At 43.7% G+C, this 26,340-nt stretch overlaps 1 protein-coding gene across 9 annotated transcripts in view; it reads right to left on the bottom strand.

Annotated features, from left to right (window-relative positions):
- The window catches only part of TANC2 (tetratricopeptide repeat, ankyrin repeat and coiled-coil containing 2), a 489,961-nt gene that overhangs the window by 192,646 nt on the left and 270,975 nt on the right, over positions 1-26,340 (bottom strand). For all 9 annotated transcript variants that reach the window (XM_055258661.2, XM_055258667.2, XM_055258668.2 and 6 more), the window contains one exon: positions 295-558. In XM_055258661.2, the coding sequence (XP_055114636.1) occupies positions 295-558 (264 nt within the window). The remainder of the gene's footprint in view (positions 1-294; positions 559-26,340) is intronic.

Below are 26,340 nucleotides of genomic sequence, written 5' to 3'. Positions count from 1 at the left end.
AGAAAAGACTTTCAGTTGTTTGATGATGTATTTTATAGGCTGTTTCTGAATTTCTATGTGTTTTTGTATATTTTGGGAGCAGAACTAAGCAATCACTCGAGGCAGATGAACCTTCTCCCAGATTCAAATAATATATACATGTACATTACCCAAACACAAAAGAACGGCTTAGTCAGAAAAGATGAATGGAAAATTTAAATACTGTCAGAGCAGGATTTATTTTCATTTCAATATATACTGGAGTAAAATGATTATTTAACAACAACAACAACAACAACAACAACAACAACTTACCTGCTACTGAATTTGGCCGTGGCATGAGATACAAAGGAATAGACTGTACTGATTGAGATAACACTGTTTCCAAATTTCTCTCTGGGATCTTATTCAGACTATAGGTGGAAGCAGTCATGTTTTCATCTACTCGATACAAACAGGAGTCCATGCTGGATTTTTGAGATTGCCAAGGTTTTATGTTTCCTCCAGATCCTAATTCTTTACTGCTTTCCCCAGCATATTTTGTGCGTTCCACATTTTCAGAATAGCTTGTTAACGTAGCTGAAAAAAAAAAGAGTAAAATGAATGTAATAAAGCCACATACGTACAGTTATTAATCTTTGACAAAGTTGATAAAAACACACATTGGGGAAAGGACACCATTTTCAAAAAATGGTGCTAGAAAAACTGGATTGCCATATGCAGGGGAATGAAACTGGACCTCTATCTCTCACCATATGCAAAAATCAACTCAAGATACACTAAAGACTTAATCCTAAGACTGGAAACTAAAAATACTAGAAGAAAACCTACAGAAAACTTTTCTGGACATTGGTTTAGGTAAAGAAATTTTGACTAAGACTTCAAAAGCACAGGCAACAAAAACAAAAATAGGCAAATGCAACTAAAACTAAAAAGCTTCTGCACAGCCAAAGAAATAATCAGCAGAGTGAAAAGACAACCTGCAGAATGGGAGAAAATATATGCAAACTATACATCTGACAGGACTAACATTAAGAATATACAAGGAACTCAAACAACTCAATAAAAACTTCACAAATAATCCCATTAAAAAGTAAGCAAAGGACATACAAAGAAATTTTCCAAAAGGAGACATACAAATGGCCATATACATGAAAAAAATCTCAATATTAGTAATCATCAGAGAAATGCAACTTAAAACCACCATCTTATACCAGTCAGAATGGCTAGTATTAAAAAATCAAAAAATAACAGATGGTGAGGATGCAGAGAACTCCCATATACACTGTTGACGGGAATATAAATTAGTACAACCATTAAGGACAATACAGAGATTTCTCAAAGAACTAAAAATAGAACTACCATTCAATCCAGCAATTCCACCACTGGGTAACTACCCAAAGGAAAAGAAATCTGTATGTCAAAAAGATATCTGCACTTCCATGTTTACCACAGCACTATTTACAATAGCAAAGATATGGAATCAACCTAAATGTCCATCAACAGATAAATGGATAAAGAAAATGTGGTATATACACACAATGGGATATTATTCAGCCATAAAGAGTATGAAATGTCTTTTGCAGCAATGTGGATGGAACTAGAAATCTTAAAACAAGTTAGACGCAGAAAGACAAATATTCCATGTTCTCACTCACAGGTGGGTGCTAAAAAAAATGTGCACATATTGAAGTAGAAAATGGAATGACGGACAATGGAGCCTCTGAAGGGTTACAAGGTGGGGGAAAGGTGGATGATGAGAAATTACTTAATGGGTTCAATGTACATTATTTGGGTGATGAATATCCTAAAAAACTCAGACTTCACCACTACGCAATTTATGCATGTAACAAAACTGCCTTGTACTTCATTGATTTATAAAATTTAAAGAGTGAATTTAAAAGAAAATCTAAAGTAGAGAGTAATCTGTTTATGATTACGTAAATTCATGACTAGATAATAAGAATATTTAGTAACATTATTTTTAAAAGTTACTGATGATCATTTCACTTCTATCATGATGTTTACATAACTGAAACCAAAATACAGTCATCTCTCACATATTTCAAAAACTCTATTTAAATAAACTAAAAAAATTCATGTATCAGTCCTAGAGGACCTACAGCTCAGGCCTATTAGTGGTAAAATTTTCAGAATTTCATCAAAAGGGAATTTATATAATCTTCAAGGATTGCTGGAGAGCCTCAGCGGTCCCTAAAAGATCTCTATATTCTTTCTATTCTGTTCTTTTCCTCATTTAAATTTATTTCCGTGCTTCTAATATGTAACAAAGAATTAGAACAAAATAAGCAGTCCCTAAGCAGGAACTAATAGAAGAGCCAGAACCTGCCCAAATAAGTAAGCAATAACAGGCCCTTCTTGTACACATCTCTGTAGCTCTAACTTTATGGATTTAAGTACCTTAATAAAATAAACTGAAAGGTCTCTTGAATTTTATATAGTCTTACCACTAATTATACACAAATAGAAAAATTTTAATTAATGCTAGAAAGGATTAAAAACATTAACATCTAGATTATAATTTTTTAGCAATAATTATAAAACAAGAATAAAAGATATCATCCCAGAGGAGTTTTTATATGTTAGTTCATTTTCTCTTCTTATATTTTGAATGTACCTATTGCCAAAAGAAGAGACCTAAGCTCATGAGGTAATTTCCACAATCATTTTTAGTGAGGTTCTCTCTCTGCAAGTTTAAATGGAGTTCTGGATTTTCTAAGAACATGGGAAGAAGATGAATTACAAAGGATGACCTAAATTTCTCTCTAAGAAAGAAAATCTGACTTTGTTGTCACAAAAAGTGAAAGGCTAAGGAAGAAGAAATCTAAGTAAACTAGAAAAAGGTAGAGAAGTGGGAAGAGGGAAAATTTTATAAACTTAAGAATTAAAAGAGAGATGAGGGTATGTGCTTTTGGATCCCACCTGAGAAAGGAAATCAGAAATATCAGAGAACCCTTTGGAAACCTTATAAGATTTTGGAAGGTAAGTTCCCATATTTATTATACTCTTATTTCCCCTTTAGTGATTAGTTGTAAAACCTTAAAAAATAGACAACCTATGCTCATTTTGGAGAGACAGCTAACAAAAAGAAAGCAGAGAAAATTATATTCCTACATTTTGGCTGGTCTTTGGGGACAAAAAACCAAGGATAGTGTGTGGTAGCAAATCTGAAAAACAAAGGAAAACAGTTTCTGAAACTCAGAAAATCTTTCCAAAGGAAGAACATGGAAAACAAATAAAGAATTGAAAAGTAACTCCAGGGGCCTAACAACCCAAAGGCCAAAGTGATTTTTTTGGTAACTGGTAAAAAAATATCACCTCAGAAAAAGCTCATATATATTTTAAGCAAGATGTTCTTTCTTCTGTATTAGATCATAAGCTTTAATACTAGTAATCATAATAAATTCATATTTATCACCTTATAACCTTTAAGTTGTACAATGAGATACCTCATTCAATTATCAACAGAACACTCTAAGCAGGACTGATATTACCATCTTCATTTTGCAGATGAGGAAACCAAACCGACGCGCAGATTAGGAATCTTGCCCACTTATATAGCTAACGAGTAGTCTCACAGGCAACTAATTACTTGGAATCTTAATCGTTTACTACCTTATATTGTTCCTTAACTCTTTTGTAGATGTACCTTGCCTCCTTTACTACACTGTACATTTCTGGAGAGTGGAAACTATATTTTAAGGGTTTTTTCATATTTAAATTGAAAAAAAAAACTTTTAGCACCCAGCTCTGTAATACCCACATGATAAAAGGAGAGATACAACAAAGGAAAGCGCAGAGGCTAAAGCCCTGCTGTTATCTACAAAAGTCATAGGAAAATAGCATGCAGTGAACATTCAGGAGGCCCTCAGCGTAGGAGGACACTGCAGACATTAACAATGAAAGAACAAAAATAATCAGCCTCATTCTTCAGGGCATTTTTTTCTACTACTTACATTAAAAATATTGCTACCAATGATATGAGTGTATATGTTACCTGGGAAATTATTTAAGCCAAGAAACTGCCTACTTTTGGGGAAAAAATGTAATGAGAGGACATAGTAATGAGGACATAGTTATGCCTACTTTTGGGGAAAAAATGTAATGAGAGGACATAGTATTTAAAGACACATAAGCTAAGCTCTGAAGAATGGATTCAGTATTGGTGAAGTGTTTATGTCTGCTAGGAATACAGTACTGTACTCTTTTAATGCGGAAAAGGCTTTATATTTGTGGTAGGGGAATAGGTGCAAGAGATCAATCAGGCTTTCTATAATATTTTAGGATACTGCCAAACAATTAAATAGGTACTGAACTATTAGCTCTTGAGAAGACTGCATCTTCAATAATGGTCAAGGACTTCAATAAAAGTCCTTGCAACACCTACCCAACTCCCAGTCATTCCAGATAACAACTTCACATTCACCTAAATTTGGTCTTTTATCTTTACTTAATTTACTTTATTTTACTTTACCCATTGGAAAAAGAGGTTTGCTTTATGAGAAAGGAGACACAAATCTAACCTAGACTTGAGGGCTTGAGAATACTCTTGTCGACCAAGTTGAGTTGGTCAGGTAAAGATGAAAAAACAATTGTTTATCCAAAGACAAAAACATTCACAAGGGCACAGCAAAATTCTTAAGAATTACGTAAATTCAATAGACTAAAACTTTGGAGGTGGGTTGGGGCCAGTGGTGTGCTGATACAAGTTTAACAACTTGGCTCTCTAAAAAACAACAACAGGCCAGAGGGGCCAAGATGGCTGACTAGAAATATATGCGTTTGGAGGTTCCCACACAGAAGAATGAAAACGGTGAACGAATCCTGCACTGACAACTGAGGTATCCAGGTTCTCCTATCGGGACTGACTGGGCGGTTGGCGTGAGCCATGGAGAGCAAGGAAAAAGCAGGGTGGAGCCATGGCCCACTCAGGAGCCACACGGGGCAAGGGGAACTCCCACCCCCAGCCAAGGGAGGTGGTAGTGAATGATTGTGTTACCCTGCCCAAGAATCCACGATCCACACTTTTTCCACGGATCTGTGCAACCCACAGATCAGGAGATCCCTCTCGTGGGCCCACACACACCACCAGGGTTTGCGTCCCAAGCACAGAGCTGTGCAGATTCTCGGCGGCCTCTTGGCTGGAAACTGCCTAAGACTACCGAGTTCCCAGGGGGAGGCGTGGCCATCATGACTGTGGCTGCCTCCTACCTAAGATGACTGAGCTCCTGGGAAGAGGGGCAGCAGCCATCACTGCAGCTGCAGTCTGCTGTTTTTCCCCTACTGGTGCCAGGGAGACTGGGCGGTTTAGACCCAGGAAGAATTCCCCACAGCGCAGCACAGCAACTGTGGCAGATTGTAGCCAGACTGCCTTTTTAGGCCAGACCCTGACCCATCCCTCCTCACTGGCTGGGGCTCCCCTGTGGGAATTTCAGTAATTCCAGCAAGGGGTTTACGAACAGAACTCTGATCTCCCTGGAAGGAGAGGCAGCCGCAGTTGCAGCTGCAGCCTCCGTTGATCAGCGGACTTAGTCTTTCCCGCTGCTGGCTCTGAGGAATCCGGGTAGTCCAGACAAGTGGGATCCCCGCCCAGTGCAGTGCACCCCCTCTGCCCAAGGGGCAGCCAGAGTGCTTTGTTAACCAGGTCCCTGATCCTGTGCCTCCTGACTGGGTGAGAACCCGAAACAGGGGTTGCCAGACATCTTATACAGGAGGGTTCCCGCTGGCATCAGGTCAGTGCCCCTCTGGGATGGAGCTCCTAGAGGAAGAAGCAGGCAGCCATCTTTGCTGTTCTGCAGCCTCCACTGGTGACACCTCCAGTTGTAGGAGGGACCCAGGTGAATAGGACGGGATGGATCCCAAGCAAACTGCAGGAGCTCTATGGAAGGAGACTGTTAAAAGAAAAATAACACCCTTCCTCCCTTCCTTCCTTCCTTCCTTCCTTCTTCCTCCCGCCCTCCCTCCCTCCCTCTCTCTCTCTCTTTCTTTCTTTCCCTCTCTGGCCCAGGCTACAATCTACTCGGCTTGCTGCTGCCAGCGCCCCGGACTGCCTGGGACTGCCGGCGCGCGCCACCACTGCCTGCCTTTGGATGCAGGCACGCGTTCGCCATCTTGGCCATGCTGCTCGCCAGCTCCTGACGCCGAGTGCTCTGCCCGCCTCAGCCTCCCGAGGTACTGGGACTACAGACGGAGTCTCGCTCACCCAGTGCTCGGTGTTGCCCGGGCTGGGGTGCGGTGGCGTGGTCTGGCCTCGCGGCAGCCTCTACCCCCCGGCCGCCTGCCTTGGCCTGCCAGGGTGCTGGGATTGCAGCCCCTGCCCGGCCGCCGCCCCATCTGGAAGGTGGGGAGCGCCTCTGCCCGGCCGCCCCGTCTGGGAGGTGAGGAGCACCTCTGCCCGGCCGCCCCGTCTGGGAAGTGAGGAGCGCCTCTGCCCGGCCGCCCCGTCTGGGAAGTGAGGAACGCCTCTGCCCGGCCACCCACCGTCTGGGAAGTGAGGAGCGCCTCTGCCCGGCCACCCACCGTCTGGGAAGTGAGGAGCGCCTCTGCCCGGCCGCCCCGTTTGGGAAGTGAGGAGCACCTCTGCCCGGCCACCCACCGTCTGGGAAGTGAGGAGTGCCTCTGCCCGGCCACCCACCGTCTGGGAAGTGAGGAGCGCCTCTGCCCGGCCACCCATCGTCTGGGAAGTGAGGAGCGCCTCTGCCCGGCCACCCACCGTCTGGGAAGTGAGGAGCGCCTCTGCCCGGCCACCCACCGTCTGGGAAGTGAGGAGCGCCTCTGCCCGGCCACCCACCGTCTGGGAAGTGAGGAGCGCCTCTGCCCGGCCGCCCCGTCTGGGAAGTGAGGAGCGCCTCTGCCCGGACACCCATCGTCTGGGAAGTGAGGAGCGCCTCTGCCCGGACACCCATCGTCTGGGAAGTGAGGAGCGCCTCTGCCCGGCCACCCTGTCTGGAAAGTGAGGAGCGCCTCTGCCCGGCCGCCCCGTCTGGGAAGTGAGGAGCGCCTCTGCCCGGCCACCCATCGTCTGGGAAGTGAGGAGCGCCTCTGCCCGGCCTCCCATCGTCTGGGAGGTGAGGAGCGCCTCTGCCCGGCCGCCCCGTCCAGGAGGAAGTGAGGAGCGCCTCTGCCCGGCCGCCCCGTCCGGGAAGAAGTGAGGAGCGCCTCTGCCCGGCCGCCCCGTCCGGGAAGAAGTGAGGAGCGCCTCTGCCCGGCCGCCCCGTCCGGGAAGAAGTGAGGAGCGCCTCTGCCCGGCCGCCCCCGTCCGGGAAGAAGTGAGGAGCGCCTCTGCCCGGCCGCCCCGTCTGGGAAGTGAGGAGCGCCTCTGCCCGGCCGCCCCGTCCGGGAAGAAATGAGGAGCGCCTCTGCCTGGGCGCCCCATCCGGGAAGAAGCGAGGAGCGCCTCTGCCCGGCCGCCCCATCCGGGAAGAAGTGAGGAGCGCCTCTGCCCGGCCACCCATCGTCTGGGAAGTGAGGAGCGCCTCTGCCCGGCCACCCACCGTCTGGGAAGTGAGGAGTGCCTCTGCCCGGCCGCCCCGTCTGGGAAGTGAGGAGCGCCTCTGCCCGGCCGCCCCGTCTGGGAAGTGAGGAGTGCCTCTGCCCGGCCGCCCCGTCCGGGAAGAAGTGAGGAGCGCCTCTGCCCGGCCGCCCCGTCCGGGAAGAAGTGAGGAGCGCCTCTGCCCGGCCGCCCCGGCCGGGAAGAAGTGAGGAGCGCCTCTGCCCGGCCGCCCCGTCCGGGAAGAAGTGAGGAGCGCCTCTGCCCGGCCGCCCCATCTGGGAAGTGAGGAGAGCCTCTGCCTGGCCGCCCCATCCGGGAAGAAATGAGGAGCGCCTCTGCCCGGGCGCCCCATCCGGGAAGAAATGAGGAGCGCCTCTGCCCGGCCGCCCCATCCGGGAAGAAGTGAGGAGCGCCTCTGCCCGGCCGCCCCATCGTCTGGGAAGTGAGGAGCGCCTCTGCCCGGCCGCCCCGTCCGGGAAGAAGTGAGGAGCGCCTCTGCCCGGCCGCCCCCGTCCGGGAAGAAGTGAGGAGCGCCTCTGCCCGGCCGCCCCGTCTGGGAAGTGAGGAGCGCCTCTGCCCGGCCGCCCCGTCCGGGAAGAAATGAGGAGCGCCTCTGCCTGGGCGCCCCATCCGGGAAGAAGCGAGGAGCGCCTCTGCCCGGCCACCCCATCCAGGAAGAAGTGAGGAGCGCCTCTGCCCGGCCACCCATCGTCTGGGAAGTGAGGAGCGCCTCTGCCCGGCCACCCACCGTCTGGGAAGTGAGGAGCGCCTCTGCCCGGCCGCCCCGTCTGGGAAGTGAGGAGCGCCTCTGCCCGGCCGCCCCGTCTGGGAAGTGAGGAGAGCCTCTGCCCGGCCGCCCCGTCCGGGAAGAAATGAGGAGCGCCTCTGCCCGGGCGCCCCATCCGGGAAGAAATGAGGAGCGCCTCTGCCCGGCCGCCCCATCCGGGAAGAAGTGAGGAGCGCCTCTGCCCGGCCGCCCCATCGTCTGGGAAGTGAGGAGCGCCTCTGCCCGGCCGCCCCGTCCGGGAAGAAGTGAGGAGCGCCTCTGCCCGGCCGCCCCCGTCCGGGAAGAAGTGAGGAGCGCCTCTGCCCGGCCGCCCCGTCTGGGAAGTGAGGAGCGCCTCTGCCCGGCCGCCCCGTCCGGGAAGAAATGAGGAGCGCCTCTGCCTGGGCGCCCCATCCGGGAAGAAGCGAGGAGCGCCTCTGCCCGGCCACCCCATCCAGGAAGAAGTGAGGAGCGCCTCTGCCCGGCCACCCATCGTCTGGGAAGTGAGGAGCGCCTCTGCCCGGCCACCCACCGTCTGGGAAGTGAGGAGCGCCTCTGCCCGGCCGCCCCGTCTGGGAAGTGAGGAGCGCCTCTGCCCGCCCGCCCCGTCTGGGAAGTGAGGAGAGCCTCTGCCCGGCCGCCCCGTCCGGGAAGAAATGAGGAGCGCCTCTGCCCGGGCGCCCCATCCGGGAAGAAATGAGGAGCGCCTCTGCCCGGCCGCCCCATCCGGGAAGAAGTGAGGAGCGCCTCTGCCCGGCCGCCCCATCGTCTGGGAAGTGAGGAGCGCCTCTGCCCGGCCGCCCCGTCCGGGAAGAAGTGAGGAGCGCCTCTGCCCGGCCGCCCCGTCTGGGAAGAAGTGAGGAGCGCCTCTGCCCGGCCGCCCCGTCCGGGAAGAAGTGAGGAGCGCCTCTGCCCGGCCGCCCCGTTGGGAAGAAGTGAGGAGTGCCTCTGCCCGGCCGCCCCGTCCGTGAAGAAGTGAGGAGCGCCTCTGCCCGGCCGCCCCGTCTGGGAGGTGAGGAGCGCCTCCGCCCGGCCACCCATCGTCTGGGAGGTGAGGAGCGCCTCTGCCCGGCCGCCCATCATCTGGAAAGTGAGGAGCGCCTCTGCCCGGCTGCCCCATCTGGGAAGTGAGGAGTGCCTCTGCCCGGCCACCCATCGTCTGGGAAGTGAGGAGCGCCTCTGCCCGGCCACCCATCGTCTGGGAAGTGGGGAGCGCCTCTGCCCGACCACCCATCGTCTGGGAAGTGAGGAGCGCCTCTGCCTGGCCACCTATCGTCTGGGAAGAAGTGAGGAGCGTCTCTGCCTGGCCACCCCGTCTGGGAAGTGAGGAGCCCCTCTGCCCGACCGCCCCGTGTCTGGGTAGAAGTGAGGAGCTCCTCTGCCTGGCCGCTCCATCTGGGAGGTCTACCACGGAGGCCAGAAGCAATGTGGGGGCTGGACGTGGTGGCTCACGCCTGTGGTCCCGGCACTCTGGGGGGCGAGGCGGGTTGATTACTTCGGGCTAGGAGTTCGAGACCAGTCTGGCCAACTTGGCGAAACATGAAGAATACAACAGACAAACCAACCAACCAACTCAATGACAACAAAACAGGTCTACCCTGGAGTCATACTCTAATTTTTTCTATTTTCCTCCCTTTCTGATCCTTTATCCCACTTTCTTTTTCTTCCTCTTCCTTCTCCCTCTTCTTTGTCAAATAGAGGATTGAGTTATTATCACTGATCCATATAAAGTCCCTCTCTCATTTATTTTAACTCCCACCCCCATTTCTATTCCCCGACTTCCCATGTGCAACCTTCCTAATATGTTTGATACGCATCTTTTTGTTTGTATGTATTTTTAGAAAATGTTTACTGTTTTTGTATGCAAAAAAAATTAATAAAAAAAAAAGAAAAATAACAGAAAGCAACAACAACAGCATCAACAAAAAATGTCCCCACAAAAACCCCATCCAAAGGTCAGCAGCCTCAAAGATTGAAGCTAGATGAACTCACAAAGTTGAGAAAGAATCAATGAAAAAATACTGACAACTGAAAAAGCCAGAGTGCTCTTCTCCTCCAAATGATTGCAACACCTCTCCAGCAAAGGGCACAGAATTGGGCGAAGGCTGAGACAGATGAATTGACAGAAGTAGGCTTCAGAAGGTGGATAATAATGAACTTCACAGAGCTGAAGGAGCATGTTCTAACCCAATGCAAAGAAGCTGAGAACCATGATAAAACATTATAGGAGATGTTAACCAGAATAACCAGTTGAGACAGGACCATAAATGACCTGATACAGCTGAAAAGCACAACACAAGAACTTCACAATGTAACTACAAGTATCAACAGCCAAATAGACAAAGTGGAGGAAACAATTTCAGAGCCTGAAGACTAACTTGCTGAAAATAATACAGGCAGAAAAGATTAGAGAAAAAAAGATGAAAAGGAATGAACAAAATCTCCAGGAACTATGGGATTATATAAAAAGACCAAACCTATGACTGACTAGGGTACCTGAGACAGGGAGAATGGAACCAAGTTGGAAAACATACTTCAGGATATCATCCAGGAGAACTTCCCCAACTTAACAAGACAAGCTAACATTCAAATTCAGTAAATACAGAGAACCACAGTAAGATACTCTATGAGAAGATCAACCTGAAGACACATAATAATCAGATTCCCCAAGGTCGAAATGAAGAAAAATACATTAAGGGCAGCCAGAAAGAAAGGCCAGGCCACCTATAAAGGGAAACCCATCAGACTAACAGTGGACTTCTCAGCAGAAATCCTACAAACCAGAAGAGATTCGGGACCAATATTCAACATTCTTAAAGAAAAGAATTTCCAATCCAGAAGTTCATATGTGGCCAAACTAAGCTTCATAAGCAAAGGAGAAATAAAATCCTTTTCAGACAAGCAAATGCTGCAGGAATTTGTCACCACCAGGCCTGCCTTGCAAGAGCTCCTGAAGGAAGCACTAAATATGGGAAGGAAAAAAATGTTACCAGTCACTAAAAAAACACACTGAAGTACAAAGACTAATAATACCATGAAGCAACTACATCAATAAGTCTGCAAAATAACCAGCTAGCATCATGATGACAGGATCAAATTCACACACAGCCATATTAACCTTAAATGTAAATGGACTAAATGGCCCAATTAAAAGACAGAGTGGCAAGCTGGGTAAAGACCCCTTGGTATGCTGTATTCAAGAGACCCATCTCAAATGCAAAGACACACAGAGGCTCAAAATAAAGGGATGGAGGGAAACTTACCAAGCAAATGGAAAGCAGAAAAAAGCTGGGGTTGCAATCCTAGTCTCTGACAAAATAGACTTTAAACCAACAAAGATTTAAAAAAAGACCAAGAAGGGCATTACATAATAGTAAAGGGGACAATTCAACAGTAAGAGCTAACTATACTAAATATATATGCACCCAATACAGGAGTACCCAGATTCATAAAACAAGTTCTTAGAGACCTACAAAGAGACTTAGACTCCTACACAATAATAGTGGGAGACTTTAACACCCAATGTCAATATCAGACAGATTATCAAGACAGAAAATTAACAGATATTCAGGACTGGAACTCAGCTCTGGATAAAGTGGACCTGACAGATAGCTATCCACCCAAAAACAACAGAATATACATTCTTCTTGGCACCACCTGGCACTTACTGTAAAATTGATCACATAAATGGAAGTCAAACACTCCTCAGGAAATGCAAAAGAGCTGAAATCATAACAAACAGTCTCTCAGGCCACAGCACAATCAAATTAGAACTCAAGATTAAGAAACTCACCCCAAACCACACAACTACATGGAAATTGAACAACCTGCTCCTGAATGACTCCTGGGTAAATAAAGAAATTAAGACAGAAATCAAGAAGCTATTTGAAATGAACGATAACAGAGGCAATGTACCAGAATCTCTGGGACACAGTTAAAGCAGTGTTTGGAGGGAAATTTACAGCACTAAATGCCCACATCGAAAGCTAGAAAGATCTCAAATTGATACCCTGACATTACAACTAAAAGAACTAGAGAACCAAGAGCAAAGAAACCCCAAAGCTAGCAGAAGATAAGAAATAACCAAGATTACAGCAGAACTGAGGGAGACAGAGACACAAAAAACCCTTCAAAAAAATCAACAAATCCAGGAGATGTTTTTTTGAAAAAAATTAATAAAACAGATGGACTGCTAACTAGACTAATAAAGAAGACAGAAGAATCAAATAGACACAATAAAAAATGATAAAAGGGATATCACCACTGACCCCACAGAAATATAAACAACCAGGCCAGGTGCGGTGGCTCACACCAGTAATCCCAACACTTTGGGAGGTTGAGGTGAAAGGATCACTTAAGCTCAGGAGTTTGAGACCAGGCTGGCCAACATGGCAAAATCCAGTCTCTGCTAAAAATACAAAAAGATTAGCTGGGCGTGGTGGGACACACCTGTAATCCCAGCTACTCAGGAGGCTGAGGCATGAAAATCACTTCAACCCAGGGGGCAGAGGTTATAGTGAGCTGAGATCACAACAGTGCACTCCAGCCTGGGCAACAGAGTGAGATTCTTTCTCAAAAAGAAAAAAATACAAACAATCATTAGAGAATACTATAAAGACCTCTATGCAAATAAACTAGAAAATCTAGGAAAAAATGGATAAATTCCTGGACATATACACCCTCCCAAGACTGAACCAGGAAGATGTTGAATCCCTGAACAGACTGACAACAAGTTCTGAAATTGAGGCAGTAATAAATAGCCTACCAACCAAAAAAACCCCAGGACCGGACGGATTTATAGCTGAATTCTATCAGAGGTATAAAGAGGTGCTGGTACTGTTTCTTCTGAAACTATTCCAACCAACCGAAAAGAAGGGACTCCTCCCTAACTCATTTTATGAAGCCAGCATCATTCTGATACCATAACCTGGCAGGGATACAACAAAAAAGAAAACTTCAGCCCAATATTCCTGATGCATATTGACGGAAAAGTCCTCAAAAAATACTGGCAAACCAATCCAGCAACACATCAAAAAACTTAGCTACGATCAAGCTGGCTTCATCCCTGGGGTGCAAGGCTGGTTCAACATACACAAATCCATAAACGTAATTCATCACACAAAGAGAAGTAAAGACAAAAACCACGTGATCATTTCAATAGACGCAGAAAAGGCCTTCCATAAAATTCAATATCCCTTCATGTTGAAAACTCTCGATAAACTAGCTATTGATGGAACATATCTCAAAATAGTAAGAACCATTTATGCAGACCCACAGCCAATATCATAATGAATGGGGAAGAGCTGGAAGCATTTTCCTTGAAAACCGGCACAAGACAAGGATGCCCTCTCTCACTACTCCTATTCAACATAGTATTGGAAGCTCTGGCCAGGGCAATCAAGCAAGAGAAAGAAATAAAGCATATTCAAATAGGAAAGTCAAACTGTGTGCAAATGACATGATCCTATATCTAGAAAATCCCATTATCTCAGCCCCAAAGCTTCTTAAGCTGATAAACAACTTCAGCAAGGTCTCAGGATATAAAATCAATGTGCAAAAATCACAAGCAGTCCTATACACTAACAACAGACAAGCAGAGAGCCGAATCATGAATAAACTCCCATTCACAATTGCTACAAAAAGAATAAAATAACTAGGCACACCACTAACAAGAGGAGTGAAGGACCTCTTCAAGGAGAACTACAAACCACTGCTCAAGGAAATCGGAGAAGACACAAACAAATGGAAAAACATTCCATGCTCATGGATAGGAAGAATCAACATCGTGAAAACAGCCATACTGCCCAAAGTAATTTATAGATTGAAACCCATTCCCATTAAACTATCACTGACATTCTTCGAAGAATTAGAAAAAACTACTTTAAAATTCATATGGAACCAACAAAGCACCCATATAGCCAAGGCAATCCTAAGCAAAAGGAACAAAGCTGGAGGCATCATGCTACCTGACTTCAAACTATACTAGACGGCTACAGTAACCAAAACAGCATGGTACTAGTACAAAAACAGACACATAGACCATGGAACAGAATAGAGATCTCACAAATGAAGACCACACATCTACAATCATCTGATCTTCGACAAACCTAACAAAAACAAGCAATGGGGAAAGGCTTCCCTACTTAATAAATGGTGCTGGGGTCGGGCATGGTGGCTCACACCTGTAATCCCAGCACTTTGGGAGGCTGAGGCAGGAGGATCACTTGAGGTCAGGAGTTTGAGACCAGCCTGGTCAACACAGTGAAACCCGACTCTACTAAAAATACAAAAATTAGCTGGGCATGGTGGTGCACGCTTGTAATCCCAGCTACCTGGAAGGCTGAGGCAGGAGCATCGCTTGAATCCAGGGGGTGGAGGTTGCAGTGAGCCGAGATTGCAGCACTGCACTCCAGCCTGGGTGACAGAACAAAACTCTGTCTCAAAAAAAAATAAATAAATGAAAAATAAATAAATAAATGGTGCTGGGAGAATTGGCTAGCCATACGCAGAAAACTAAAACTGGACCCCTTCCTTATACCTTATACAAAAATTAACAAGATGGATTAAAGACTTAAATGTCTAAAAACACTAGAATAAAATCTAGGCAATGCCATTCAAGACATAGGCATGGGTAAAGATTTCATGATGAAAACATCAAAAGCAATTGCAATAAAAGCCAAAATTAACAAATGGGATCTAATTAAACTAAAGAGCTTTTGCACAGCGAAAGAAACTATCATCAGAGTGAGCTGACAACCTACAGAATGGGAGAAAGTTTTTGTAATCTATCCATCTGAAAAAAGGTCTAATGTCCAGAATCTACAATGAACTTAAACAAATTTACAAAAAAACAAAACAAAAACAAGCAATCCTACTAAAAACTGGGCAAAGGACATAAACAGACACTTCTCAAAAGAAGACATTTATGCAGTCAACAAACATACGAAAAAAGCTCAACATCATTGATCATTAGAGAAATGCAAATCAAAACCACAATGAGATACCATCTCACGCCAGTCTGAATGGCGATTATTAAAAAGTCAAGAAACAACAGATGCTGGCAAGGCTGTGCAGAAACAGGAATGCTTTTACACTATTGGTGGGAATGTAAATTAGTTCAACCATTGTGGAAGACAGTGTGGCAATTCCTCAAAGACCTAAAACTGGAAATACTATTTGGCCCAGCAATCCTATTACTGGGTATATACCCAAAGGAATATAAATTATTATATTATAAAGATACAGATACACATATGTTCATTGCAGCACTATTCACAATAGCAAAGATATGGAATAAACCCAAACGCCCATCAATGATAGACTAGATAAAGAAAATGTGGTACATACACACCATGGAATACTATGCAGCCATAAAAAGGAATGAGATCATGTCATTTGTAGGGACATGGATGCAGCTCAAAGCCATTATCCTAAGCAAACTAACACAGGAATAGAAAACCAAACATTGCATGTTCTCACTTATAAGTGGGAGTGGAACAATGAGAACATATGGACACAAGGAGGGGAACACCACCACTAGGGCCTGTGAAGGAAGGTGAGGGGAGGAAGAGAATCAGGATAAATAGCTAATGCATGCGGGGCTTAATACCTAGGTGATGGGTTGATAGGTGGAGCAAGCTGCTATCACACATTTCCCTACGTAAAAAACCTGCACATCCTGCACGTGTATCCTGGAAATTAAAAAAATAAATAAATTAAAAAATAAAAGACAAAAACAAACAAAATTCTGATTTGCAGTGCTTGCTGATCTCCATGGTATAAATGTACACTTGGTGGCTGATTTCAAGCTACCTATGACTTAACAACTAACTCACAAAATTACCAAAATCTTAAAAACTGGATCTTGCAGGTGCTAGCTGGCCACAGCACACCAATGGCTAGAGTGACAGAGAGGAGACAGAGTCTAGATCAGACTGGAACTCGTAAACCATATTAAAGGGATTAGATTTTATCCCTGTTTCTCCTAAGGGCAACCGAGGCACATGATTAAAGGCTTTTGAGGGACATAATTAAACTTACATTTTGGAAAGATTACTTTGGTTCTAGTGAGTAGAATACATTACAGTAAGGTGTTGCCACAGGCCCCCTAAGGTGTCTGGTGATGCCTAAAAAGACTGTTTCCATAATATTTCTAAATGCATGAAATAAAATGCAAAAACAGGAGAAACCAATTATTTTGAAAAACAGTAATCAAAATAATAAAAAATAGATCTGTGACACAGTAATTTGTGAGTTTCATTAACATTAAGTGATAAGATCTAGTGCAAGTCTACTATATTTTCAAGGTGGTGACAAGTGTGATATTTTATGATATCTACAAGTAACATGAAAATATCTGAGGTATTTATTGGTGACAAAGTCACAAAAACTTCTAGTGCTTCTGTGGCTTGTTACCTACATTCAAAATAGAACTTCTAAATTTCAATTAGAAATCGAAAAAAATGAAATGTAATCTTTTTTTACAATCCAAATTCATGACTCTCCTGTATCAGAGGATTACCTGATTGAAGGCAAAAAGAAAAGTTAGGTTTTATAGCAATCCAAGTTAGAAATATCGACCTGTATTAAGAAATGACAAAGGAAATGAAAAAGAATGAATGGACTTGATAATTTGATTAGATGTAAAGAATGAGGTAAAAATGCAGTCATGAATAATATCCTGGTTTCTGGCTGGGGCAAATGGCTAGATGGTGGTACCATCTACTTAGGGAACACAAGAAGATAAGCAGGATTAAGAGGAACATAATTTTAGCTCAGGAAACATAGAATTTGAAGTGTCTATGAGACATTCAAATACAGATGTACAGTAGACAGTGAGATAATTAAACTGAAGCTCAGGAGAATAGAGTCAGATGGCAAAGGTATTAACCTTAGGAGCTGACTATTGTCTCTTAAGAAGTTTGTAGAGTGAGGGAGAGGAAGGCCTAAAATGAAACCCGTTAAAACACAATCAGGCAAAGCAAGAAGAGCCTGCAAAGGAGTCTAAGAAGGAACAACCAGAAAGAAGAGGAAAACAAGGAGACTGTGGGCAAGTCAGGCAAGAGAGTTGCAAAAAGTAAACATGTGTCAGAAAACATTAACTGTAATAAGAACTAAAAATCATTATTGGCTTGATCTACATGGAGGTGATCTAGATAATACCTTGGGTGAGTAGTATAGGCAGAAACTGGAATTCCAATGGTTCCAAAGTGAGAGGGAGATGAAATTATGAAAAGGTGAGGACAATTCTTTCAATGGGTCTGTGAAGAGTAGAGGGAGATAAAAGTAAGATGCAAAAAGACTTGACCATGTTTAAATCCTAATTAAAATGGAATAAAATAGGGAGAAAGATATAGGAGACAAACGAGATCTATACGAGGATGGTTCCTTCAAACTTGGATATGATGATGGCCTATAGGAAATCAGCTTGAGATGATCAGCTAGAACTTCCTGGGCATAGTACTGATAAATGAGTCAGAAGGTTCACGGTGGTGGAGATTAGAAGGAACTACCACATAAGACCAATAATACCATGACCTCTCTCCACTCCCTGGAGGCCTAATGGACACTCCTTTCACTAAGGCAATAAGAAATATACTGGTGGCAGTGGTGGGGAACACTGACATCATTGAGAAGCCTGAAGGTGACCATCCTCTCTAAGTGCAGTTAATAGGGAGATGTTATCATAGAACTGGGGTCTCTAATATCAGTGAGGATACAGAGGCCAGTTGGCAGCATGTATTTCTCAGATGCAAGGAGGATATATTATTGTAAAGATCAGCAAGGCTGGGACGGGTGTGGTGGCTCACACCTGTAATCCCAGCACTTTAGGTGGATCACCTGAGGTCAGGAGTTTGAGACCAGCCTGGCCAACACGGTGAAATCTCGTCTCTCCTAAAGATGCAAAAATTAGCTGGGCGTGATGGTGCGCCCCTGTAATCCCAGCTACTTGGGAGACAGAGATGGAAGAACTGCTTGAATCTGGGAGGCGGAGGCTGCAGTGAGCCAAGATCACACCACTATACCCCAGCCTGGGCGACAGAGGGAGACCCCATCTCAAACAAACAAACAAACAAAAACATCAGCAAGGCTGGGAGAGCAACCAGGGTGCTTTGACTAAAAGTATCAGCGGTGATGGTTAACAGATGACAATGTTTCTACTGGCAAGATGGTTGAACAGATTAGGATGCTGCTTACTTTATTTTTTAAAAAGAGGCTAACGTCAGGCATAGTGGAAAATGGCAGTCCCTTAGGTTTCAGATCTAAATTAGTTCACAGACCAGAATTCACTGGTCTAGGATTGAAAAGGAAGTTGGAGCTCTTTGGGCAAGGGCTTTGCAATGCCACTGTAGTCAAATATTCCTCTGATTCTCACCCAAAGAAAATTGTGGCTATGTGTTAGGGCAACTATGTATGTGTGCTTGAGGTAAAATACACATAACATGAAGCTACTCACTTTAAAGTTGAGGTAGGAGATTAGCACCCACCTGTAATGACCCTGATGATTAAACACAGGATGCAGTAAAGAAAATGGCCCAAATCAGAAGAGGGTGATGAAGGTGACCTCTGCTTGCCCTCACTGCTCGTTATTAAAGACACTCCACTGCTGCCATGACAGTTTACAAATGCCATGGCAATGCACTAGGGCAATGACCTGAAAGTTACCTTCTATGGTTTCAGGAACTCCTTGCCCCTTTTCTAGAAAAGTCTTAACACCCTGTCCCTTAGTTTTATATATATATATAAAATAATTAACAGTGGGTACAGATATAGCTAGCCAGCAATGTACACTGCAGCTGTGTCTGCTGTTGCTCCTGTTTCGGACTGCTACTGTTGCCGTACACTGCTGCTGTGCTCCTCCGGGCTGCTCTGCCTATGGAGCAGCCACTTTGCTGTACTCTGCTCCTCCGGGCTCCTCTGCCTATGGGATAGTCCTGCTCTCTCTATGGAGCAACCATTTTGCTATACACTATTGCTCTAAAAAACCTGCTTTCTTTCACTGTTGGCTCACTCTTGAACTCTTTCTTGAGAGAAGCCAAGAACCTTCTTGGGCTAAGCTCTAATTTTGGGGTACATCTGCATCAAAGCGAACAAATTCAATGGCATCTAGTACATTCCCAATGTTGTGCAACCATCACCTCTATTTAGCTCCAAAAGAAAACTTCATACCCATTAAGCAGTTACTATCATGCCCATCCCTTCAAATCAACCACTAGTCTGCATTTTGTCTCCATAAATTTACATATTCTAAATATCTAGTAAGAAGGGAATACATAATATCTGGCCTTTTGTGTCTGGCTTCCTTCACTTAGCATGTTTCTGAGATTCGCCAATGTTGCAGTAGCATGTATCAGTGTGCCATACCTTTTCATCATTGAGTAAGTTTCCATTGTGTATATGCCACGTGTTTATCCACTCATCTGTGGGTGGGCATTTGGATTGTTTCCACCTTTTGGCTACTGTGAATACTGCTGCTGGGAACATTCATGTAGTATCTGTTTGACTACCTGTTTTCAATTCATTTGGGCCTATGCCTAGGAGTAAAATAGCTGTGTCATGCTGTGTGTGTGTGTGTGTGTGTGTGTTTAATCAGTTTTATTAAGGTATAATTTACATACAGTAAGATTCATACTTTAAGTAAAAAAATGCAGTTTTGACAAATGTATCCAGTTATGCTGTAATCAACTTTCCATCATCCCATACAGTTGCCTCCTGACATTTTGCAGTCAATCCTCCACCTTTGCCCACTACTCGACTCCTTGGCAACTGCTGATTGCTATCATTATAGTTTTGCCTTTTGTAGAATTTCACACAAATATAATCATATAGTATGCAGTCTTTTGTTTTAAGCTTGTTTTATGTAGCAAAATGCTTTTAACATTTATCCAGGATGTTGCATTAGTAGTTCATTCCATTTTTTAAAAATTGATATATCTTGGGAGGCCGAGGCGGGCGGATCACGAGGTCAGGAGATCGAGACCACGGTGAAACCCCGTCTCTACTAAAAAATACAAAAAATTAGCCGGGCGCGGTGGCGGGCGCCTGTAGTCCCAGCTACTCGGAGGCTGAGGCAGGAGAATGGCGTGAACCCGGGAGGCGGAGCTTGCAGTGAGCCAAGATCGCGCCACTGCACTCCAGCCTGGGCGACAGAGCGAGACTCTGTCTCAAAAAAAAAAAAAAAAAAAAAAAAAAAAAAAAAAATTGATATATCACAGTATTTAACCATTTGCTAGTTGATGGCATCTGAGTTGTTTCAAGTTTTCAGCTGCTATGGTCTGTATGCTTGTGTCTCCTAAAACTCATACATTGAAATTCTAACCCCCAAGGTGACGGTATTAGGAGGTAAAGTGATGTGGTCCTGAGTGGTGTTGATCCCCCTATATAAGTGTACCAAAAAAGCTCCCTCGCCCTTTCCATCATGTGAGGATGATGCTGTCTACAAAACAGGAAGTTGGCCTTCACCAGACACTGAATCTGCCTTGATCCAGGACTTCCCATTCTCCAGAACTGTGAGAAATATATTTCTATTGTTTATAAGCTATCCAGTTTATGGAATTTTGTTTTATCAGCCCAAATGGACTAAGACCTCAGCCATTATGAATAAAGCTGCTCTGAATATTCAAGCACTGGTCTTTGCGTAGACATATGATTTTCTTTCTTGTACATACCTAGGAATAGCATGGCTAGCTCAAATGGCAGATTTTTGTTGAACTTTATAAAAGAATGCCTAAGGAGTTTTCAAAGTGGCTGTACCATTTTACACTCACACCAGCAGTGTCTGAAAATTCCAACTGCTCCCACATCTTTACCAATCTTTGGTATTGAGTTTTAGACATTGTACTAGGTATACAGTGATATCCAATTATGGTTTTAATTTACATTTTCCTAATGATTATTGATACTGAACATCTATCTCTTGTCATTCATATGCTTTCATCTGTGAAGTATCTGTTCAAATCTCTTGCTCATTTTATTGAAATTCAAGTTGTATGCCTTTATATTAAGCTGTGAGGATGTGAGGATTCTTTACTTATTCTGGATAGAACTCTTTTATGAGATAAGTGTTTGAAAAATTTTCTCTTCATCTATAATTTCCCTTTTCATTTTCTTTTCTTTTCTTTTTTTTTTTTTTTTTGAGATGGAGTCTCACTCTGTTGCCCAGGCTGGAGTGCAGTGGCATGATCTTGGCTCACTGCAACCTCTGCCTCCCAGGTTCAAGCAATTCTCTGGCCTCAGCCTCCCGAGCAGCTGGGATTACAGGCACACACCACCACCACCACAACGCCTGGCTAATTTTTAAAATTTTTTTTAGTAGAGACAGGGTTTTGCCATATTGGCCAGGCTGGTCTTGAACTCCTGACCTCCTGCCTGCCTCAGCCTCCCAAAGTGCCGAGATTACAGGCTTGAGCCACCGTGCCTGGCCCTTTTCATTTTCTTAACAACTTCTGAGGAGTAAATATTTTAAATGTTGGCAGTCAAACATCAATTATTTTTCTTTTAGGGTTAATGATTGTATTCAATTTTAAAAATTTTTGCCTAACACAAGGTTACTTAGGCTTATGTTAAATCTATTATTTCTTCTTGCAGTTTTATAATTTTAGCTCTTAGGTTTAAGTCTATGATCCATGTTGAATTTTTGTACGTGAGGTGGGATAAAGACAGACTTTTTTCTTTTGTGTATGGATATGCAAATATTCTGATATACATATATATATATATTTTTGAGACTGATTCTTGCTCTGTTGACCAGGCTGGAGTGCAGTGGCGCGATCTCAGCCCACTGCAACCTCCACCTCACGGGTTGAAGCCATTCTCCTGCCACAGCCTCCCAGGTAGCTGGGACTATAGGCACGCGCCACCATGCCTGGCTAATTTTTTTGTATTTTTAGTACAGATGGGGTTTCACCATGCTGGCCAGGCTGGTCTCGAACTCCTGACTTCAAGTGATCCGCCCACCTCAGCCTCCCAACGTGCTGGGATTACAGACATTGAGCCACCGTGCCCAGCTTATTCTGTAATATTAATATTTGCTGAAAAAAATAGCCTTTTCTCACTAAAATGCCTTGATTCCTTTGTCAAAAATGAGTTGCTAGTGTATATGTGGGTCTATTTTTGGACTTTTTTTTTTATGAGACGGAATCTTGCTGTCACCCAGATTGGAGTGCAATGGCACGATCTTGGCTCCCTGCAACCTCTGCCTCCTGAGTTCAAGCGATTCTCCTGCCTCAGCCTCCTGAGTAGCTGGGATTACAGGCACGTGACACCATGCCCCACTAATTTTTGTATTTTTAGTAGAGGAGGGGTTTCACCATGTTGGCCAGGCTGGTCTCGAATGCCTAACCTCAGGTGATCCACCCACCTCGACCTCTCACAGTGTTGGGATTACAGGTGTGAGCCACTGTGCTCCGCCTGTTTTAGGACTCTTTATGTGGTTCCATTGTCCACCTTTACAGCAGTAACACAGTTTTGAATTCTGCAGTTTTACAGTAAACCTCAAATCAGGTAGTATAAATCCTCCAACTTTGTTCTTTTTCAAAATTTGTTCTGGCTATTCTAACTCCATACAAATGATAATATCAGATCGTTAATTTTTTTTAATTTTTGCTTTTATTTCTTCTAAAAAATGGATATATGTGCACAACATGCAGGTTTTTTTTTTTTGTTGTTGTTGTTACATAGGTATACAGTGCTAGCTTGTTAATTTCTACTAAAAACCATGGTGGGCTGGGTGTGATGGCTCATGCCTGTAATCCCAGCACTTTGGGAGGCTGAGGTGGGTAGATCACCTAAGGTCAGGAGTTCGAGACCAACCTGACCAATAATATGCGGAAACCCCATCTCTACTAAAAATACAAAAAATTAGCCGGGCATGGTGGCATGTGCCTGTAGTCCCAGCTACTCGGGAGGCTGAGACAGGAGACCTGTTTGAACCTGGGAGGTGGAGGGATTTTGTCTGGGATTGCATTGAATGTATAGATGAGGAATTGAAAAACTTTTTCTTAGGGAGCTATATAGTAAATGTTTTGGGCTTTGTGGGCCAGTAGGCAACATCCAGATTGTTACATATCTGGATGTTACAAATGTTACATATCTGGATGTTACAATAATTTATGTTACATATTATTATTTACATAATAATTTAAAATGTGACCATTTAAAAATATAGAAATCATTCTTAGCTTTCAGGAGACAAACAGGTGGGTAGCCAGATTTGGCCTGCCTGCCATGGTTTACCAACCCCTGGAATAGATCAATTTAGAAAGAATTGACATCTTAACAGTATGGAGTACTGTGATCTTTGAACATGGTATATTTTCCCACATGTCTTTGTTAATTTTGCTCAGCATGTTTTGCACTTTTCACTGTACAGGTCATGTATTTTTTAATTTATCTCTAATTATTTCACAATTTAGTGCTTTGTAAATAACCCTTTTATTTCAATTCCCATTTTTTTGTTGCTAGTACAAAGAAATACAATACAGTTTTTTGAATATTGATCCTATACCTTGAGACTTTGCTAAACTTACTATTTTTTTTTTCTTTTTTGAGACAGAGTCTCGCTCTTGTCACCCAGGCTGCAGTGAAGTGGCGTGATCTCGGCTCACTGAAACCTCTGTCTCCTGGGTTCTAGCGATTCTCCTGTCTTAGCCTCCCTAGTAGCTGGCATTACAGGCGTCTGCCACCATGCCCAGCTAATTTTTGCATTTTTAGTAGGGAGGAGGTTTCACCATGTTGGCCAGGCTGGTCTTGAACTCCTGACTTCAGGCTATCCACCTGCCTCAGCCTCCCAAAGTACTGGGATTACAGGGGTGAGACACCGCGTCCAGCTAACTCACTAGTTTCTAATAGTTATTTCTGGTGGATTTCTTAAACTTTATGCATAGAGTATCATGTCTGGAAATAATGACAGTTCTACTTTTTCCTTTCTAATCTAGATGCCTTTTACTTTATTCATCTTATTTCACTGATTGAGACTGCCAACATAATATTGAATAAAAGTGATAGGTGTAGAAATCTGTCTTGTTCATGATTTTCAAGAGAAAGCATCCAGGTTTTTACCATTAACTATGAATTAGATGTAGGTTTTTCATAGTTACCCTTTACCAAATTTAAAAATTTTTCATCCATTCCTACCTTAACTTTTTGTCGATTTTTTTTTTCCCTCCTCTCTATGGGGTCTTGCTCTGTTACCCAGGCTGGAGTGCAGTGGCATGATCACAGCTCACTGCAGCCTCGAACTCCTAGGATCAAGCCTTCTGAGTAGCTAAGACTACAAGTGTGTACCATCACACCTGGCTAATTTCTAAAAACTTTTGTAGAGACGGATCTCGCTATGTTGCCCAGGCAACTCTCGAACTTCTGGCCTCAAGTGATTCTCCTACCTCGACCTCCCAAAGTGCTGGCATTATGGCGTGAGCCACTGTGCCTGACCAATGCTGTGCTTTTTTTTTTTTTTTGTATTTATCAGATGATCATACAGTTTTTCTTTTTTAGTCTGTTATTAATGATTAACTACACTGATTGATTCGTGAATGCAGAAACCACCTCAATTCCTGGTATAAAACCCAATTAGTAATGAGCCATTATCCTTTTTATATATTATTAGATTCAGTTTGTTTGAATTTTGTTAAGAACTGCATTCATGAGAGACAATTGGTCTGTACTCTCCTGTTCATGTCATGTCTTTGTCTGGTTTGTCCTTAGGGTAATAATATTGGCCTCCTAGTTGTTCCTCTTTAACTTCCTGGAGGAGTCTGTGTAGAAATGGTATTACTCTTCCTTAAATGTTTGGTTGAATTTACCTGTCAATGAATCTGGACCAAAAGTTTTCCTTGTGGCAAAGTTTTAAACAACAAATTCAATACATCTATTCAGGTTCTTTCTTATTAAGTAAGCTCTGATAGTTTATTTCAATGAACTTGTCCATTTAACCTAAATTGTCAGATTTACTGACATTAAAATTGTTCATGTAAGTTTCTTCCCAGTGTAGAGAAAAAGAAAAATAAATTAAAAAAATAAAATTGTTTGTGACATTCCTTTAGTATTCTTTTAATATCAGTGGGGCCTGTAATAATGTCCCTACCTCATCCTTAATAGTGGTAATTTGTACCTTCTTTTTTTGTCCTAGTCAGTACAGGTAGAGGTTTATTGATTTTACTGATTTTCTCAAAGAACCAGCTTTAAATTCATTGTTTTTCTCCACTGTTTTCTATTTAACTGATCTCTGCTCTGTATGATTTCCTACCTTCTGCTTACATTCAGTTGAACTTCTTATTTTTCTAGTTTGACTGGAAATTCAGTTCACTGATTTAAAAACTTGCTTTCTAAAAAAAGCTCTTAATGCTATAAATTTCCCCCTAAGCTCTTCTTTAGGTATATTCCTCAAATTTTGATATGTTTTGTTTTCACTGATATTTAATTTAAAATATTGTTAAATTTCCACCTTCTTTTGGCTGAAGCATTATTTAGAAATGTGTTATTTAATTTCCAAAGATTTATGAAATTTCCTGATATTTTTCTATTACTGATTTCTAGTTTAATCACACTGTGGTCAGAGAACATTGTTTAGTTTGAGTCCACTTAAGTTTATTAAGACTTGTTTTATGGACCAGAATATGGTCTGTCTTGGTGAATCTTCTAAAAAGGAATCTGTACTTTGCTGTTTTTGGGTGGACTATTGAACTATTTTTACTCACAACACTTCTGATACCATATGTGTGAGTTTTTGCTGCCACCCAACAATCAATTTGCCGATTATCTGGACACTAACGAGTGCCCTACGATTCATATGAATTCTAACATTGACTACCCAGAGTTAGCACAGACTCCACAGGTTAAGGGCTTACTTCCACAAGGCCGTCCTCACTTTGCATGCCAGCTGCAAGTCCCAGGTTGTCATCTGTATTTCTGACCAATTGGCTATAGAGTGGGGATTCGCACAACCTCCTCGAGTTCAATAATTTGCTGGAATGGTTCACAGCACTCAGGAATGCACTTTACTTACTATTACTGTTTTATTATAAAGGGTACAACTCAGGAATAACCAAATGGAAGAGAGGCAGAGGGCACGTATGAAAGTGCA

The sequence above is a fragment of the Symphalangus syndactylus genome, chromosome 20, assembly GCF_028878055.3.
Source record: "Symphalangus syndactylus isolate Jambi chromosome 20, NHGRI_mSymSyn1-v2.1_pri, whole genome shotgun sequence".
In the NCBI taxonomy this organism is placed as follows: Eukaryota; Metazoa; Chordata; class Mammalia; order Primates; family Hylobatidae; genus Symphalangus; species Symphalangus syndactylus.
The sequence above is the reverse complement of the archived record's forward strand: the minus strand, read 5'-3'. Positions and strand labels throughout refer to the sequence as shown.